Genomic DNA, 20,434 nt, shown 5'->3' with positions numbered 1-20,434 from the left:
CCATCCCATACCCATCCAACATCCCATCCCAAACATATTCAACATCCCAAACCCATCCCGGCCCATACATATCCAACATCCCATCCCATACCCATACATGTCCAACATCCAACCCATATACCCATACATATCCAACATCCCACCCCATACATATCCAACATCCCATCCCATGCATAATCGACATCCCATCCGATACCCCATCCCATACCCCACATATCCAATATCCCATCCCATACCCATACATATCCAACATCCATACCATACCCATACATATCCAACATCCCATCCCATACATATCTAACATCCCATCCGATATTCCAGCCAATAACTCCTCGTGGAATCGGTCCATGCATGTACAGACCATATGCTGATTCAGTAGTATCAATTTACTGCAATGTATGAATTACTAGATAACAATCATATACTACCTTCACTTGTTAGGTTGATCTGCATACTTATTTTACTATGGTCTCCTACTATGCATATTTTCCCGGGAACAAACATATGTCTGTGCAATCTAGACATTACCGTTTGATTGGATATTGTTTGCATCATATACCGATGCTGTTGCCGAGTGGATAAAGGCGGTGGCATTTGAAGCTATGGGGCTTAGCAATCGGAAGGTTCCGGGTTCGATACCCGGCCTGGTCATAGTAAGGTGGGTTTTTTCATCCAAGAGCAATCTACGGTTTCCCCATCTGAAATGACATTCCAAATTTGAGTTTAAATGTTGAATTGGAAGCTACCCCGACGTGTAAGTTGTAATCCCATAGGTCCTTGCGGGTTTCTCCCACATTTGCGATCGCTTAAGGGTCGTAAACATAACTGCTTATTATTATTATTATTATATTAATATTAATAATATGCTCTATCCTCCTCCATTCCGCTGTAGACCAAACCATGAAGCTGATAGCAATTAAAGACCGAAAATTCGTTGTGGTCGTCTTAGCGCCAGCAAAAAGCAAGCAAGAAATTTAACTTCATTCTAGTTCACGACTGATCATCAACAACGTCATCGACAGAAATCCTTGTCTAACCCAGCGAATTCTCTCAAACCGTCGATTGTTCTTCCTTGGTGACAAACTATCAGTTTTTTATGAGTATAGCCCAAAAAATCTTGAAAGTCTTATGCATGCCATGTTAACATGGCACGTGATAAAACTTGCTGTGATTGTTTGCATGCATTATTTTGAAACAGAGAATGCATTGCTGACGAACTTAACTCGGATGAGTTGATTTCATTGGAAAACATACTTCAACATATGACGTCATGTGTTTATTTCGCTTTTTATTCTTGCTTTAAGTCACACTGTCGAACTTTTCGTAAGAGAAGCATATGGGAGTACATTATCATAATAGAACAGTAAGTACGGCTAGAGGCTATTTTGTCACTTTTTGTTTCATTCCAAATGAAAGAAAACGGTATTTTACCAATGGAGATTTGTGTCGCGATAAGGGAAACCATCTAAACTATATATTTTATATCGCCTAACCTCATGTCAACCTTGATAAAACTTAAGAGCTATTTCTGGTTTATGCCTTTAGAGAGATGATTACTTACGTTGGCAAATAAATTGTTAATGAATCCGCAGATGACTTCTCCGATTATATATTATCTTTCTGATGAAAACAAGGGCTTGGGATGTGAGAAACTCTCTCCGCTTTAGGAAACATCAACTGGAGATCAACGCGGCCTTGAAGGAACGTTGGCAATTCTGATCCTAAATTTCAAGACGTGATGTTATATGTTTTACGCAATCAATAGATTTCTGGCTCTATTTTGGAACAAGACCGAAAGGCAAACATGTTTTCTTGAATGCTTCCAAATCATCCCTAAAGAGGTGGAACTGCTACCACAGTAAAACTATAGTCCGCTGTGTCCTACGGATATGTTGTGCTGAAGATTCTCTCAGGAATACAAATCTACATCTACGAAAAGTCAATCCGCAAGACTGTTTTCTTTTATTTTACTGAGAGTATCCCCCCAGTAAAATCAGTCCTATGCGACGATGAAAGTTAGCTATCTTCGCCAAGACTGCTGGCGACGATTGTCATAGATCGCTCAACGTGAATATAATAGCTGCCTCAGATTATAACCTTATAGGTCATAAGTCAGGAAAAGTAAGCTTATTGCTCAGCCATGTTTGGAATCTCTCAAATTTGGCTAGGTGATGCAACAAGTATTTCACTTAAGTATAATGCAATATTTTACTGAAGACACATACAATTTAGCTTATCGAAAGTAATTTATTTTATTTATTTATTTGTTTTGCCACAAAAGTACAAGTTAGCTTAGTGAAGTACAAGTTATAGCTGCCGAAAGTACAAGTAAGCTGCCGAAAGTACAAGTTAGCTTAAGTGAACTACAATTTAGATTAAGTAAAGGACGATTCTACGTAAGTTAAATTCAATTCGACTTAAACTTAAAGTGTAAAAACATGTTAAATTAAGTCATATTCTTCTAATGTTTATAAGTAGAGAACAATTGTACTGAAAGTTAAACAAATTTCAAATTAAGGGAAATGCGATTGGTCAAATTGGTTGTCGCGTCACTAACTACGACTCAACACAAAATGAAAGTTGGGGAAGTGCGTGCAATTAGTTATCTGTAGCATATTTATAAATACATTTGATCAACACATTGGGGTGCGTATGGGGCGGGAGAGTAAAATCACTTCATTTAAAGGAGAATGAAATGTGTTTGATAAAATCGACAAAACTTACGGCATTGCAGTTTTCGAAGCCGAACTGAGTCTTAGAAAGCTAGGTTGAACTTTCTCGTTTCTGTGAAAACTTGGTACAGTATAACGTCATAAGCATATATGGACCATAATGCTTGTGTGTTTTAGTCACAGTTATATTTGCCACAGTTTGTCAGTGAAAAATAGTGTTGATATGATCTCACATTCTTTCCTGGAGGCTATAACTGTGCCTGATCGAGGGAATGGGGGTGTTGCAGGACCTGGAACGCTTGTGGGAGGGGCGGTGGGGGGGGGGTGTTCCCATGGCTAGGAGATATTTAGGGCCTTTCCAGAATATCATTTTAATAACAAACAAAAATAAACAACATATACCAATGGCCCATGTAGACAGATAAATTTTGCATACAGAAAACACGTTATCACGTCAACACATGACTACTTTAACCAATACTATGTGAGCAGAAACCAGTCTAGGTTGGTCCAAGATCCAACCTAAGAATCATAGCCCGGCTTCCTTCATAAATTAAGCCTGTTTTTGCGTTTGGCCAACTAAAGCTACTTATAATACCCGACATAATTAAAAGAAAGAGCCCATACTCATTTCGTAATAGCCACTCGCGAAGTCACTCATAATTTCCTAAGATATGTGCGGAGGGGTCCTCCACGTATTAAAGTAACGTCAGATGTATCGTCTACTTCAAACGTCATTTGTCATATGCAAGCTTTTTTTTCTTTCGTTTTACATTTTGTAGATAAGATCTTAATCTCTCAATAAGTGTTATTAACAACGGTTACTTGCATTAGGATGAGACAACATGTTTTATATTACTTCTAACGGTTGAGGGAAGTCCATCACATTATAAACTCGAAAGATGTCGGACAAATTGGAAAAAGATTATCAGTAATGTCACCAACATGGAGGGAGGATCTTTAACTTAAATGAAAAGAATGTTAAGCTTAATTAGTAACAAAAACAAAGACATTTTGCTTCAGTGAATAGCAGTTTACTAAAGTAAAATATAATTGTAGTGAAACCAACTTGTATTCTAATTAAGAGTAATTCAATTTAGCTCAAGTAAAATGTTAATTTAAGCCATATATAGTTCAGTTCAAGTTTACTTTAGTTAAATACAATTTAGCTTAACTAACAATTTTCTACTTAAGCATAATTGAATTGAATGGAAAAACAATATTCGATTTAAAGGGAGTGAAGACCCGCGCACAAAGAAACGTCTAATGCCGGTAATCTGACCTAGTTTCGCATGAGGTGTAACATAAGTGTTAGACACCACCATCGATCCCAGAAAATACACACGCAGCTTGCTACCGTCGGTAATTAGACACTATAGTCAGGCGCGTATCCAGGATTTTCTAACCCGGGGGGCGCGAATTACTATCTAAGCGGAGCGCCACCATCGGTTGGCGCGGAGCGTACAAGAAAATTTCTGGTTTTGATACCCCCAGATCACCGGAAATGGCACTTCTCGGGCTTGAAAATGACCGACCAGATGTACCCTTTTGCCTGAGAACCAAGTATTTCCCAAAAGTTTTTTTTCATCCATAACCTTTTTGAAGATTGTCACCAGTCACACATCATGTTCGACCTCATCGCATGTCCTATGGATCATTGCTTTCTTAGGTGATTCTACGTCACGGCCCACAATATCCGAAAGCCCCACTTTTGAAGGTTTTAAGCCCATTATTTGTTGAGAATTTGAAAATTCACATTTCCCGTGAATAAAAATCACTTCAAAACATATCCATAATGTTGCACAAAATTCAATCTATGGACAACCAATATAGAAAAACCTCCTTGAACCCCTAATAGACAGGTCAAAATTGCACGAGTAGAGGAAAGTATGATGAAGAATGTTGGTGAGGAAATTTTCGAAAATTCCGACACAGTTAATTTATTGGTGTAGAAATATTGCAACCTCTTTTAATGGCTATTATAAAACTTGGTTGAAGGAAATGAAAAATAGCAGATATTTCCGATATCAGGTATATCGAAACCGAACACTACACATAGGCGTAGGTCTCGTAGAAGGTGGGGGCTGCAGCCCCCCCCCCCAACCCCCAACCCGCAACCAAATATTTCCCATTTTTTCGGGCACCTACTGAAAGAAAAATAAATATCAATGAATAGCTTAAAAATGATCTCCTTGGTAATTAAAATAAAGTTGTAAGCTTGGCCGACATGCGGTACCCGATGCCATGCAATGTAATGACCGATGCTTGCTTATATGATATTGGCATCGATACGTTGAACGCGCGCTCCGCGCGCCCAAAATTTTGGTTTTTTTTCGGGCAAGTCGTTACAGCCCCAAATTCAATTGGGCTCCTACGCCTTTGACTACACACATAGACAGTTTTTGAGGCTGTTCATCGTGGAACATGCATTTCAATGCTCACTGATATGATGTTATATCTGCTCTTTGCTTTACAAATTCGAACAGGCGTGTAGCGAGTAATTGCCAAGGGAAGGGCGAAGCCTGTATTCAAACTATGTAAGCGAAGCGCCACCATGAGTTGGCGCGAAGCGTACAAGAAAAATTTTGGCCGAAAATGCCTCCCAGATCGCTGGAAATGAGACTTCCCAAGCCTTGTAATTTGCATCTAAGCATTGAAAGCATTTTGAAATTACTAGCGATGTCATAAAGAAAATTTGCTCGGGGGGGGGGCGGCGGCCCCTTCCCGAAATGCGTCATGTTCCCCCGACGACTCGGTCGAGTTCAAGACCAGCCACAGTTGGTTCCATATAGCACAATTGTACAATGTTTAAGTCGTCCATACACACACGCGTTATGATAGACCGTATATAGTATTTATATAGATACATTAGTGAGAGAGGAAAAATGGAAACGTCAAAAATGGAGTTGTCGGTGTAAGGGGTAGGGTGAGGCGCACACCCCCTCCGTAATCCTTGATCTGTCACTGGCTACCCTGTGTATATAATAGGGATCAGCGCTTTAACTATGACTGTTCCTCTTTCTCTTCGAGGTCTTGGCTATCTTCTACTCCCCCCTTTTCTCCTTTTTCTCTCTTTTTTTCTTTTTCTCTTCCCTTCCTTTCTCTCCTCCTTTTCTTTTTTCCCCCTCCTTTTCCCTTTTTCTTCTCTTTTTTTTTTCTCTCCTCTTTTCCTTACCCGGGGGGCGCGCGCCCCCAACGCCCCCCCCCTGGATACGCACCTGATAGTGTACAGACTACAGTCAATACATGCAGCTACGGTCAATAACCATAAATCAGTGTACATATAGCAGCGATGGACATCTCAGGTCCAGGTATCACGTTTCATTACTGTCTGCATTTTGTAGCGACAAGCGAAAAACTTCACTTGCAAGCAACGGAAAGTTAACTTTTTTCAGAGGGCGGCACGCGGTTCGGGCGAGTCTTCAATGCCTTTAAAACAGTTTTAGTCAGTTAAGTGAGGGGATTTTGATATAATATTCGATGCTTTTCAATAATTAATACCCTTAACAATGTACATCATTAGATTGAACAGGCATGATTACGTGCCACTTGTAAATAACAAAGTAAAAGTCGAAAATTAAAGTTGGATTGCAATTAATTAGGTTGAAATGCATTAAAAGGTGTTTGACACTAATATGAAAAGTGTTCGTGCAACAAAATGGCAACAATTGAACAAAACTAACTAATGACTTGTTCGTTTATATTCATTTCATGACATTAATCTTACTATCACTGTATACACGTATAATTTTATAATAAAGTAAAAAAATAGCGAAACCTTTGAATATTTTTACTATATATTCTCATCAATATCAATAATTATTAAGAGTTGCATAATGGCCATCTATTACATATTGTTATCAAATATGTATCTAATTTTCTTTCGGCGATGGTAACTTATTTCACTTTGTTTCCTGCAACTGAAAGAGGGTGAACTGGCGGCATTATCCAACTAACATGCATGATTTTTTACTTTTCTGGCCTTTTCCATAATTTTAAGATTAATAAATCTCCGTCCAGTCCTATAGGGACAACTTTTCAAAGCGGACTATTTTTAACAGTGACAGGAACTTTGTCGTATAGGCAGTTTCAAAACAGCGGATTGGGTTGGGTAGGGAAGGGGAGGGGGAGGGGAAGGGGGAGGGGAAAGAGAGGGGAGGAGCAGATGTAGTGCATACGGACTCATCAAGGGATTTTAGCAACCAGAAAACATTTTGGGTGAGTCTACACAGACGGGATAAATTCATTGTTTAGAGTCAGATCTGGATGCTTTATGTGATAGGCCAATGTTACAGTAAAAATGAAACCAATCAATCATTACATTAATTATTATTCTAGATTTCTCGCCAGTGTTCTGTGGAAGGACTGTCAGAATTGTCACTGATAATTTGTCCTTTTGAGAAACAATTGCTGTTGTGTCACACGTCGCATACAATAATATATACACGGGATAGAACGAGTGTTCGATGCATCACTTAAAGCAGCTTTTGCGTCCTTTTCTATGATTTTTCTCAACCTCACTGAACACGCGATGCCATAAAGACATACATAACTAGCTTATCTCTTCAAATTTAACTTCAAATGATGGAATAAAAGTCGAAAAATTTACAACATTGAACGTTGTTTTTCTCGAAGATATTTTCCGTTAGGATCGCAATAAACCCAGCCCATAATATGAATATTTAAATTCTATGAACGTTGTTTTTCTCGAAGATATTTTCCGTTAGGATCGCAATAAACCCCACCCATCATATGAATATTTAAATTCTATGAACGCCATTGTATAATTGCGTTAATCATTTTCATTTTGCCGGCGTCGTAAGCAACCGAGAACACCAATATGTTCTACAACACCATGCTTTATTTGTGTACATTGTGTATGGATGTGATACCGACGCACCTTTTTCGGATTGCCGTGAATGAATCTAATTAAAGCATCGGCTCATATATAACATGTTAGCTATTGATTAGTTGAATTCAAACTAGTGACATGCAGACACAATCACAAACCAACTCTTGTCTTATTTACGACTTTTGATTCATGCTTGGATCCCAACACTCATAAAGAAAGGGTGTACACCATGCATAAACCGCCAAACGTGCCATCAAATTAACTGAACAATATTATAATTCCCTTTCTTCAGTTTTTATAATGTATTTGAGGATGATGCATGTTACCACCTAATAAAATATATTCTAACTTGAACTATGTAATGAAATGTAGTTTTACAGGCACGGATTTCGCTCTGGTCTGTGTGATCTTGCCTGATCTCTCGCTCATTCGATATGACAGTTGATTAATTATCCAAGTAGGCCTATATAATTTATAGTTGAGATTTTATCATGACTAGCTGTATATTACATAGAAGCCATTTAAGAAAGAGGATAGCAAAACATATCTCCTATGTGTAATTATTATCAGTACCACTAAATTATAAACATGTGAAACTTCTCCATATCCTTATAAGATTGCACCCTTTTGCCCGCAAGGTAATGTTTAACTTTGGTATAAACAGAACCAATTCAGTCGGTATTTTGCAATTAATACCTGATCTAAACATAGATAAACTAAACTGTGTAAATTCAATTAACTTTCAAGAGCTTGAGGCTCAATTTTATTGCATGTTACTGTAGATCCATATAAAGATTTTATTTCTGCTTTTTCATGTATTTGAAACTGGGAGCTATAGTTGCCAATATGCAGAATAATTTTAACTATAAATAATTGATATGGTCATTATTCCTTGACGCATAAATCAGGAAGTTTAATTAAAGCTTCTGTGAAGAAGCAGAAGAAGATGAAAGAAGAAGAAGAAGAAGGATGGATAATTTCGAGGGGCAGTGGGACTTAGACTGCTGCATACTATATGTTTGGTATGTTTCAAAGCTTTATATATTTTCGCTTGTTTTGTTTAATGAATCAATTATATGCGACAGCCGTTTGTCAAGTATGCAAACTATGCAAGTACGCAAACTATGCAAGTATGCAAACTATTATAACAGATAAACAATAAATGCTAGTTATGGCGTACTTAATAAGAAGAATTTGAACTAGAAACTTCTACTCATCGTCAAATCATTTCCTCAACTCATTACATATCTAACTTCTGGATTGTGTTAAGTCCAGTCAATCTGTGAACAAAATGGGCGAACCTCACACTAATTGCTAAAGAGTATGGTTTGGCGAAGCTCGACACACAGATACCTTGTGACAAATATAATGAAAATATACATTGATGGAGGTTACAGAACCGAGTCATGATTGCGCTTTATAACATATGGCAAACTCTTGCATGTGCTATATCGATAGGGAACTGTTTCATAAGTTTTAAATGGCAAAATAATCATGAATGACATATTATTCGACACTGGGAGAACTGATAATTCACTTCCCTTTATTTTGTTAATCAGGTAGTCAGTATAGCGGCATAACAGGTTTTCTTGTCTTGTCATTACGTATAGAATATACACCATCAGGCTGTAGTTTCTAGTGACTGCGCAAGTAAGCCAAACCCTTGTCTTCAAATCGGTGTTCTCCTTGCCTGCAGGCCTGGTAAGGGATGTGTGGGGGGGGGGGGGAGGGGTAATGCTACGGAAATTTAACCATTACAATCACACAGTGATGAGCTAATTACTTGAATACAGACGTAAAACATGTCAATGACTTGAATCGAAGACCCAAAATGAAGACTTCAGCCACCTGTATGTAATACCTATGCACACCTATCTATGCACATCTTTCTTATACTATTCAGTTCCTATGTATTTTCTATGCACATATTTCTCTTGTTTAAGGTCGGATAGATGCCCGAAATCATCCCCATTTAATGAAAGGCAGTGTACATTGCCCAACAGGAGTTCTGACATATGTGTTCAACATTGTTAGCCAAAACCACGGACAAAATGGTCTGAAAGAAACCATTCACAAAATTACCGCGTATTGGAAGAATATTCCGTGCTCAATTTCTCCCGACTCCTACATTTCCCAAGGAAGGATTTAACCTTTGGCGCAGATTTCGCTCACAAAATGAAGAATGACGAGTCAACAAAGCTGCCACAGTATTCCAGATAGCCAGGGTTTTGAGAATTCAAATGTTGGATAAGGAAGGTGCGGAATTTGCATAAACATGTTTCTGTTCGGCGCTTGAAAATGACCGCTTACATGTTAATCCCTTTCCCTGTTTTAAGTCACCACAGAGACTAACAAGTTTACAGTTATTTGATTTTATATTTACCATCTTACCGCTCAAAAGTCCAGAGAGTCACGCATACACAATGACATAAACTGATCAGTATTATCATACGTTGTATGAGAATATTGAACACGTGCTATCACATAGTATGTTGAGGAATATGAAGCCAACTATCTAGTATAACAAATGTTACGTAAGATAAACGTATAGGTAGTGTTCTCATAATTTGCCAGAAGTCGTTATTTTCATATTGCACGAAATTAATAAATGAAACTTTAGTGTAACAATATTACTTTGTTAATTGTACCGATATATTAGCAATACTGACATTAGTATTTCAGACAGGTTCACGGAATTTGTTTTAATGCTCATCCCGGTAAACAACTTAAAACATCTCTGTGTGAAAAGCGTGTGGGCGTTGTGTACTAGCTAGAAATATTAATTATGGGTGAAATAAGACAGAACATGGCATGTTGACACTCGTTAAGATATCATACAAAAATATCACTAACAATATTAATCAGTGGACTCAACACGTTAGAATTTATCCTTTGGGGCCCATGAACATGAAGGGCCCTGCTTTAATGAAACCTTGAACCGCCTTTTGCTACGCCTATGTCACAATGTGTTACCATTAAATCCAGTAATGAGAATTGCGTCTGAAAAACTTTGTTAAAAACAATTTTCTACCAGATCTGATGACAGTATCTGTTCATCGTCATTTTCAATTAGTCACCTCAGGCTTATTCCTTTATTGTTCACATCTCTCAAGGATTTATTTAATTTGTTATTGTTTTTTTAATAATCTTTGGTTTCTTAATAATCTTTGGTATAGCAAATCTGCTTTGATTGTTGTAAAACTGAAGGAAAACATGTAGACCGCAAAACAGGCCACGTTTATTAAATTTTAATTAATTAGTTTTCGATCGCAAATTAGACTCGAAACAGATGTAGCAGTTCGTAACTTCCAACAGATTTTCTGTTCCAGAAGCTTCTTCAACATTGTACCTGGTATGCAAAAGGCACAGTTACTGATTGGGCTTCACGTATATCACTTGCTCTGAGGACAACTAATGATACCTTTACTCCACAAATATTACATTTCGCTTCCGTCCTGCCACTCACTTTTACAGAAGTCCTATATGCAATGATATGGGTCGAAAACCAGACGGAACGAACATTGCATATGTTATGAATGAATCCGATCGGCATTGCCACACATGCATGCCTTTACCGATGATTGCTGTACAGGCAAACACACCTAATTCATCGTTGGATCCATCGTCGAGAGCTGAAGTAAGAACTAACTATAGCTAAGGAACCATTCCCTTCCATTATTTATTAAATGTGATACCACCGTCATATAGATTCAAATAGCTAAAAGTGGATGTTGTGACACTCGACAATAATCTTGTGATTAACCTCCTTACTTAGATTATTACGTTAAGAGTAGTCCATCTTTACTGCTTGACCAGTCTCCACAGATTGGAGGCAAGCTTCGGCTATCTTTATAACCGCCTCTGTCTGCTTTCCGGTCACGAGAGAGTCCCTTTGACCTAAAACAACGAAAAAGGGAACATTACATTGCGGATGTATGTTAAAGTGGTTCGACTAAGAGAACAATGGATATATTTTCAGAAAAATTCCAAGGTGGAGCTTTGACACGAAACCAAAAAGCTTGATCGACTTTCAAGCCCAGTCCACTTACACTTTAACTGTATTCATGTGGTCATGTGATCATGACGGTGCTATGTCAAGCGAGGTATCAACAGACCATTCGAATGTGAATGGATTATATACACATGATAGGTTGGTGGGCGATCTATTGTGAATTGTGTACGTAAACAGATACACATCAGGGGCGTATCCAGGATTTTCCAATAGGGGGGGGGGCGCCAGGCATGAATGATCGCCGTCCTGGGGGATGGGTCTAAGGGGAGGGGTGTACAATTTTTGCTTTCGAAGAAGGGCTGAAATGCAAAATGGTGTCATATGCATGGGCGGCGATCAGTACTTCCGAGTGTGGGGGGGGGGGGATATGACCTTGTTGACTATCTAAGCGTAGCGCCACCATGGGTTGGCGCGAAGCGTACAAGAAAATTTTGGGATTAACAAACCCTCTAGATGGCCGGAAACGGCACTTCCCGAGGTTTCCAAGCGGCATATACCCAACTTTAAAATAGGGATGTCATGTCCGAAATATCTCATATTCAGGATCCAAAATACTTTTTTTTTAATTTCGGGTGTTATTTTGGGAAAATTGCCCCTGTCAATCTTGTTTCAGGCGCAACGTTAGAATGTTCGAGAGCTCTTTTATATTATTCGATGAAGAAAATGGCCTCATGCAGGCTATTATAGGCCTATACACATGCAATACACAATTACACATAGTGACATTCCTAGGTACCGATTGCTAGGGCATCCAGGTGAAACGTGCATTAAGCATTACCCTGGTTACATGAAATTCTCAGCTGTTCGAGGGAACATGTACGTGTGTAGGCCTACTATAGGGCCTATATGAATACTATGAGGGTGCATATATGTACTATATCAATACCGTGGGCGCAATAATACATTTTGTTGTTATAGGGCCAATGAAGCCTACAGTCAACTATTTTTGCTTTATAAAGACGCTTTATTTGAAAAGATCGCACTGCGTTTATAGTAGGCGAGAAATGAAGCTAAAAAAGAGCCGTACATTAACGAAGATGCATAAATGTAGGCATGAAAATATTCTTATCCCTGGCATTTGGTGGGGGGGGGGGGATATGGTGCATTACATCCCCTCCACCCATTTTCATGGGGGGATATATCCCCCCTCCACCCAGGATCGCCGCCCATGGCCATATGTGATCCATTTTTCGACCTTAATAATAAGCAACATTTCCAGTAAATATGGACACAAAATGCACAATTTAGTATGGCTGGCATGTCACTTAGTGTTTATAGTGATAATACAAACACAATTACCATCTATGTTTCTAAAACTATTATGCCGCCGAACTTCGCCAGAACCTTTTTTTGGCAAACAAAAAATAAAGCATACGGGAGGGGGGGGGGGGTTGAGCGATCACCGACATCTCACATAAAGGTCGTCATCAATTTTTTTTTTTTTTTTTTTTTGCTAAACTTTTTTTTTTTTGGTGACGGCCAATAGGGGGGGGGGCGCGCGCCTGTTGCGCCCCCCTGGATACGCCCCTGCACATTTTTTAGTCAAAAGGCCGCGAAACGATGTAAGTGTGGCTATTTACCTGTTTATGAGACTTGCCAACGAAAACGAAACGTCACCGCTTAACCGGCACTACGAACGCAGTACAACACCACAAAAAAACAAAAACAACAGCAATAAGTGACGCCACGTACCGCAACCCCACCCGATACATCAAATCAATCGGAATCTATTTAATAAAACAGAAACACCCACGGACGGCCCGCCGCAAGCTCGCCACCCTCCACCTCCACCCCGCCCAACACCATCATAACAAGAAGAAATTAAATATCGAACTATTTGGGATTTACATCATAAATTGTAACTTTTCTAAACTGGCTATTACCTGCTATGACATCTATAAAGTGGTCCATCTCATTTCGATAAGCATCCTTGTATCGGTCTGAAAATTGAACTACAAGGGAGTCTTGTCGCTCTCCATCCGAGGTGTTCAAAATCGTTGCAGTCGGTCTCAGATTACCTTCTTGGAGCATTCCTTTGCTGCCAAACACCTGACGTTAAAAATAATACACAATCACCTTAAATATGAAGAAAGAGAAAACCAATAACATCAAGAAAACTGTTAATCATTAGAAGCCATAATAACAAAACCACTTTTCGCAAACAGTTAAATTCTACTTGATCGTGACAAACTTTGGATGTTTCGTATCACCATTAGCCATAGTGGGGTGAGTGCTTTCATTGCGACAGGTGGGCACACGGGAACCCGGTGACAATTAATGGAAAAATAACCATCCATCCGTTGAATTCCTGTCCTCAACAAAGAAAGCCAGAGAGTGCCATACCCGGGCGTCTGGAGGTGTCAAATATATCAGCTGTCGTCACCCAATAGGAAACATTGGGTGAATTTGAACTTTCTATTGGTGGCTCATATCGTCTGCTGCACCAGGGTTCTGTTGCGCATTGTGACACCATTGCGAATTAGCCATCAGCGTTCATTGAGGCGTATAATATGTACCGGACACGGAAGATCATCTCAGATAGACGTGAAGGTGATAAGACGTCAGCGTGAATGAATCAATGATTACAAATCAATTGAGTCCCATGTTTAAATCAAATTAATCTTACTATCTGAAGGGCATGCCAGAGATATGATTATATACATTCACATGTTAGTAATTTGAAATTGTGATTTTATTGACCGAATTAACTTACTTCAAGTCGTTGATCGTATCCATAAACTGCTTTCCTGTTCATATCTATACTGGCATTTACCCCGCTAGGAAATTTCATAACTATGAAAACTTGGTCGTAGTCCCCGACACTGGCAATGTCTGGATTAAATGCATGACCGATGGCGTAAACCGTTTCAGGAAATTCCTTCAGAATATAACATATTATGTCGATATCATGGCAACATGCGTCCTTAAAAATCCCACCTGGAAACAAAATATAAAGAATACAGGAATCACCAACTCATATGTGATATGACTACAGCAGGACAAGCTGTTCCGTTTGCTTTGAAATAGCAGAGACTATTTACTACTGTGACGAGTGTTGTATTCCCTCTCTCTTATCCTACATGGTAACTGGAATGAGACCTTGCATCTGTTGTCGGAAAGGAAATGGATGGTCCATCTTCAGACATTGGATTAGCCGAACATTTTATAAATCCAGTTCCTAATTCAAAAGTCAGAACCACTTTTCACTTACCATAATAAGAAATAATAATTTCGGATTATTCAAAAAGAATATAATTACATATATTCATAAGTTTATGGATTTCTCGATGGTGGTTGGGCTTTCGGAGTGTAGGATAACGATCTGAACGTTCCTTTAGGTAAATAAAACACAACAGCCCATGTTACCTCAGGTAAGGATGCCGTAATTAAATGTAAACTGAAAAAAAATTCCAATTTGAAATAAATAAAGGTGAACTGTAAAACGAATCTTATACGCGTCTTAAATTAAAGGTTAAGCTTATCCAGCAGTCACTGAAACTCTGTGAGATCTTCGGGAGGATGTCACCTCCCCTAATAAGGAGAACTTTTTAAACATTTATTTTCGTTTTAAAATGAAAAATCTTGCTATTTCATTTACCTAGCTTGTGATTTCTTTTACATTTATATAACACCATGTGTAGAATTGGTTTATTTCAATGAAATCGCAATGCTACACTCAACATATATATAACACCGGATCACATTGTCACAATCCAAATGTACGGGGACTGAGGTTAGTAGTGCATATCGACATGAACTTTTATTGTGCTCTATTTTCAATGATTATCATAACAAGTTCCATAATGTTGCAACTGAAGATATAGAGGCACATCACCTTTGTTTTCTTCGCGTATTTACATGGTTATGATATTAATAATGCTAGATACCATGACCGTAGTGTTTATAGTTACAGTGATATCAAATACCACCTTCCCTAAGAAGACCACAGAAAGCAGATTATTGAAGTTCATTCAAACTAGTGGGTCTGTGGGGAAATTGTACACTTCCTCAAGTCCCCAGTCTTGCATATGAAGGGACAACACCAACATGATGATATATTCCAAGTGGAATAAGTTATATTGTAAATGTTTAGATTAGCAGTTTCGTAGCAGTTCAACGTTCATCATAATTGATGTATTTATTACACAATATAAATGTTTCGATGAGACGTAAATATGTTGGCATTGATGAAGTTTGATCTTGAGTGAGCATGTATTTGACTAGATATCTTGTTGGGGCAATACTGATTATTTTATGCTTTGTTGTAGCAAGTACCTCTGTGACGTAAGGTAAATGCTGGCAGTTGTTGATACTTGCCCTTTTCGCCACATACGTCACTAGAAAAGACATGGCAGTGCAACAGATATCCGTGCTTATTAATATTTAACTTCCTTACCTGAACTCTTAGCATATTCCCCTGTTGGGTACTCTGGATCTCTGCTGCAGATTTTTATGCTCTTGATTTGGCCTAAAGTACCTCTCTGAACCTGGTCATGAATGGACCGGACGGTCGGGTCAAATCTCCTAATGAAACAAAACAAAAGACAAATACAAAAAATACCACGTTGAAACTTCAGAGGTTTATAAGACGGGTTGTAAGCAGTAGGTGTGTGTCTGCATAGTGGCGTGCACATGATTTCAAACGTGTGGAGGCCAATTCAAAATTTCCCGACTGATTCAGGTTTGAGCCTGAACTGTTGTGAAAGGGCCAGAAGCAAAATAAGGACTTTGTAAGGGGAGGGGGGGGGGTATGCGACTCAGAAACACCCTAAAATAACTAAAGTATATATTATAAAATCCACCACCTTCTTTACAAATTGAACCACTAACCTATTGAATCCACAAATAAGTGGTTTGCCATTGGCCTGGGATAGTTCAAAGCATTCCTTAGTTGATAAGCTATCTAGTGTCAAAGGTTTCTCACAGAATACTGCTTTTCCTGTGAACATACATTAATAATAATTATCTGTAAATGAGACAAATGTAAAGACTTAGCTATCACTTTACAATATTTCACACATATACAGCAAATTACAAAAGAAGAAACAATATAATATTAAAAATACAATTTTTCACGTTTGGACATTTCTATGTATAGTTGGCTTCCGAAGCTAACCGTGGTGCCTATTTGTAAATGTTTTTCAAGTATATATTAAGTACGTAATTGTTATATCGTACCATATAGTTAAAACATAGTAAGCTGGCCTTTTACCATTTTACGGGTAATAAGACCGTTGATGCGTCAACCCTCCTACGCTTACGTGTTCCTTGTATGTTACGAATAGTTTACTAAGTTGATTCAATATTATGACATGACTTTCACATGATATGAAGCATATATAATACCGTCAACGACCAGGGGTTAAGTTTTAAAGTCGTGTGAGGAAGCCTTAGCCTCACACAAGACTGTAAACCTTCAACTTTAACTCTTTTTTAACTATAAGTCATCCAATTAATGAATATTGAACGTGTTGAAAACAATTACGCTACTTTATGGATCATATCACCTTCAAACACTTTAGAAAGTGTAGTAGGGAGAGTAGAATGTCCCATAGTTGAGGCAGTTATCCGTCCGTATCCACTATATTGTATAGAACATTTAATATTTGTTATTGCTAATCATCCGAAGAATAAGTCAATTGAATTTAAGGAGTTCACTGAATAATATCCATACGGACGTAGTTAATACATTAGTTTCTCATATAATGTTTCCTTCAGTGTATATCGTTAACCTTGATCGCAGTAACAGCCTCGAAGTACGTGTATAAAGTGTTAAGCTGCGAGGTTGGCGCAACCATATACAACATATGTGAAACTCTTACATAGTCAAGATGGCTGTCACATCTGACAACATATATGTTACCTGCTTTCAGACACCCTTTGATAACTTCCTCATGCATCAGACTAGGTACGGTAACAATCACGGCATTGACACTGAAACCAAACACAGACATCAACAGAACACGAAGTCAAACTAAAAATTGAGTCTGGAAGTTGGAAGTTACATGGCATGTTGTGACACACAGTGAATACCAAGAAGTATACAATTCACCTTAGTATCTTTCATCTCTGAGTTTGATAGGCATGTCACCTTTTTTATATTATAGAGCTATAACGAATATGCCTAAAGCTCCGAGGCATGCAGTGAACCATTAAATATGTAAAGAAAAACAACAATATAAACAATGACAACACTCGCTTCTAGCATTTTTTAAAATATCTGAATAGTATATTCCAACGTGCTATATCAAGAACTGTTGCTGATATTATCCTGCATACGTTCACTCAAGACTACTTAAAGGAGCAAGCATATTGATGCAAGCCCTTGAAATGTAGCTTCATTGTAACAGGAGCGATATAACCATTTACCTTTTATCCTGTAAGACCTGATCGTGGTCTCCAAATTTAACCACCTTCGCCTGTGAGGGAAGTTCGTCAGATAATTTTCTCCCATTATTTGGTACTGCATCTACAATCCACTTTATTTCAGCCCGACCGGTCATGACTGCGTTTCTCGCATGTATGCTACCGGCCCTGCCGGCCCCAAATACAGCCAAAATTAATCTACCCATCAGGAAGCGATTACCAGCTGGTTCTACGGTAGAGGTAATACTACTGAGGAATTCCAATCTGTTGAAAGCTAAACTTTGCTAAATTACTAAGAAACTTAAGATCACTGACACCCGTAAAAAACGACTCTAACGAGGCAAAATTCTGAGGAAAAGAGAAACCGAATAAAAAGTTAGAATGGAAAAGGATTATGTTTCTTAAATTGAGACAGGTCGCCTGCAGATAATGTATTTCATATTAATGACAGGGTGGGACTAAAAGTAAAAAAAAAAAAACACATAAGAATTTAATTGAACATATCGGTACCATATATTGACTTAATATTTGGAATTGATATGTTGGTAGAGCATGTTAACATTTTCAGCGCCATTTCCTCTTTTGCCAATTAAATTGATCATTACTCGTGTGCATGGCTATAAGATATGTCCCTGCAATCAGCTGCTATACACGAATCTACGAGAACAGTAAATCGATTTATATGTCGATAGGTCGATATCTGGTACAATGATACGTACTCAAAGACATGACGTTGAACCCTATTGTTTCTTAGACCAGATTATGCATATTAATGAGTGGTTAGGGCTTTAAGTGAAACCAAACTGGAATTTTGCTGACTATAGAATCTTGTAGTGAGACGATATTTGAACGAGGGAGAGGTGCAGCTATGACTTGTAGGCCAATATAAATAATGCGCACTTACCTCCATATGAACTTGTAGGGACTTTATCAGACTGAGTGCTGTATATATCGTTAACTATCACAACAGGGAGAGCATGACCTCATCCAATACTATATGTTGTCTGCGGTAATTAGACTGACTATAGTTTCATAATTATAATTGGTGTCGTAAATGTTATACATGCAAATTGGATTCTAAATAAATATATTGTGAAGATATGTATTCTATATGAAGTCTTAGAATTACTCTGAAAAGATTATTAAGAGAGATTATACACTGTGTTTGTTTGGCGCACTCGGCATAAACATGTTCTTTATCTATACACTTCTCTATATACATCTATATCTGTACGTATTATTTATAATTAATAGTGAAACCCACACCAGCTATTGTAATATAGGCAACACTGATTTCGACATACCTTTCATTTATATCACGAAGATTTGACGTCACAAAATTTAAATCTCCTCATAAAACTCTCCGTCTTCCCACCTCGTAGATGTTATCCGATAATCACCGTTGTGTAGTTCTATACTATAGTAGCCTATGTATAGTGTTCTATAGGCCTATATGTCGTTTGGTTATCTTATTGTGTATGTACTTCAGTTTATAAACAATATAGGTTGGACTTTGTACCCAACCCGAGGGACGTGACAATATCACAGTAATACCATATATATAACAGTACCATTCACACATGCACTGACCGTTCCATTTCCTGCAACTTTCATAGGCATATTGTGTATTTCAGCACTTTAGTACAACAATCTGTACATTAGCACGCACCTATAGTGATATGGTATAAACACAAAGTTGTCTTTGGAATAGGTCACCGTCCGACGAAACAGATTACTTGGAAATTTAGTTAAATGGCTGTTCATTAAGGCATTCTGATATTAGGCATATCCGGCAGGCGTAGTTGTTACAATTCTCTTTAATCTTTTCTCCGTGCAACACTAATTTGCAGGGACGAAGCCGGGACGGCTTAAAAAGAAAAAAAAAATGGCAAAAGAAAAATAAATAGCATGGTTACAATGCTTGATAGGCACCCGATCCTCATGGCTTTATCAGTTCAAGCTAGTAAAGGTGAGCAACCGATATTCAGTTACAACTGATGTGTGTTATGAGGGCGTGGTGGCCAATTGGCTAAGGCGTCGGACTCGTGATCCAAGGATTGCTGGTTCGATTCCTGCCTAGTTCATTACGTTGTGTCCTTGGGCAAGATGCTTTATCTCACTTGCCTCTCTCCACCCAGGGGTTAAATGGGTACCTGTGAGGTAACTTGTCATTGGGCGCAGTATATAACTGCTGCCGACTGGAGGGATTGTCTCTGGGACAGGTTATCATTGACCAGGGGTAATACAACGTCTGTAAAGCGCTTTGAGACCTATCGCTGGTATAAAGCGCTATATAAAAAGCTAATATTATTATTATTATAATTTATTAACATGTGTTCCATTTATGACCAGTTGTTACTGGGGACTCACAAACAGAATATGCTAAACACACTATATTCCATGCATAATGATTGACTGGACTAACGATACTACTGTAAAGGCCCTTTCACACCAGGCGAACGCGATGTGACGCGATAAAAAAGTTGCAGTAATGTATTTACTTAGACTCTTTCACACTAGGGGCCATGCGAC

At 38.3% G+C, this 20,434-nt stretch overlaps 1 protein-coding gene across 2 annotated transcripts; it reads right to left on the bottom strand.

Moving 5' to 3' along the window:
* Positions 1-9,050: 9,050 nt before the first annotated feature.
* LOC139976255 (myo-inositol 2-dehydrogenase-like) lies at positions 9,051-19,370 on the bottom strand. Of its 2 annotated transcripts, XM_071984895.1 has the most exons (8): positions 19,207-19,369; positions 17,906-18,250; positions 17,400-17,470; positions 16,367-16,475; positions 15,933-16,060; positions 14,250-14,473; positions 13,420-13,585; positions 9,051-11,421 (listed from the first exon to the last, which is right to left on the bottom strand). In XM_071984895.1, the coding sequence occupies exons 2-8, from the start codon at positions 18,106-18,108 to the stop codon at positions 11,309-11,311; spliced, it is 1,014 nt and encodes a 337-aa protein (XP_071840996.1). In that variant the 5' UTR covers positions 18,109-18,250; positions 19,207-19,369; the 3' UTR covers positions 9,051-11,308. The 2 variants fall into 2 exon arrangements, with proteins under 2 accessions (XP_071840996.1, XP_071841005.1); XM_071984904.1 differs by lacking the exons at positions 16,367-16,475; positions 17,400-17,470 and having other exon boundaries at positions 19,207-19,370.
* Positions 19,371-20,434: the final 1,064 nt, after the last annotated feature.

This window comes from Apostichopus japonicus, chromosome 2, assembly GCF_037975245.1.
Source record: "Apostichopus japonicus isolate 1M-3 chromosome 2, ASM3797524v1, whole genome shotgun sequence".
NCBI classification, from domain to species: Eukaryota; Metazoa; Echinodermata; class Holothuroidea; order Aspidochirotida; family Stichopodidae; genus Apostichopus; species Apostichopus japonicus.
Note: the sequence above shows the minus strand (reverse complement) of the source record. Positions and strands in the feature narration are given on the sequence as shown.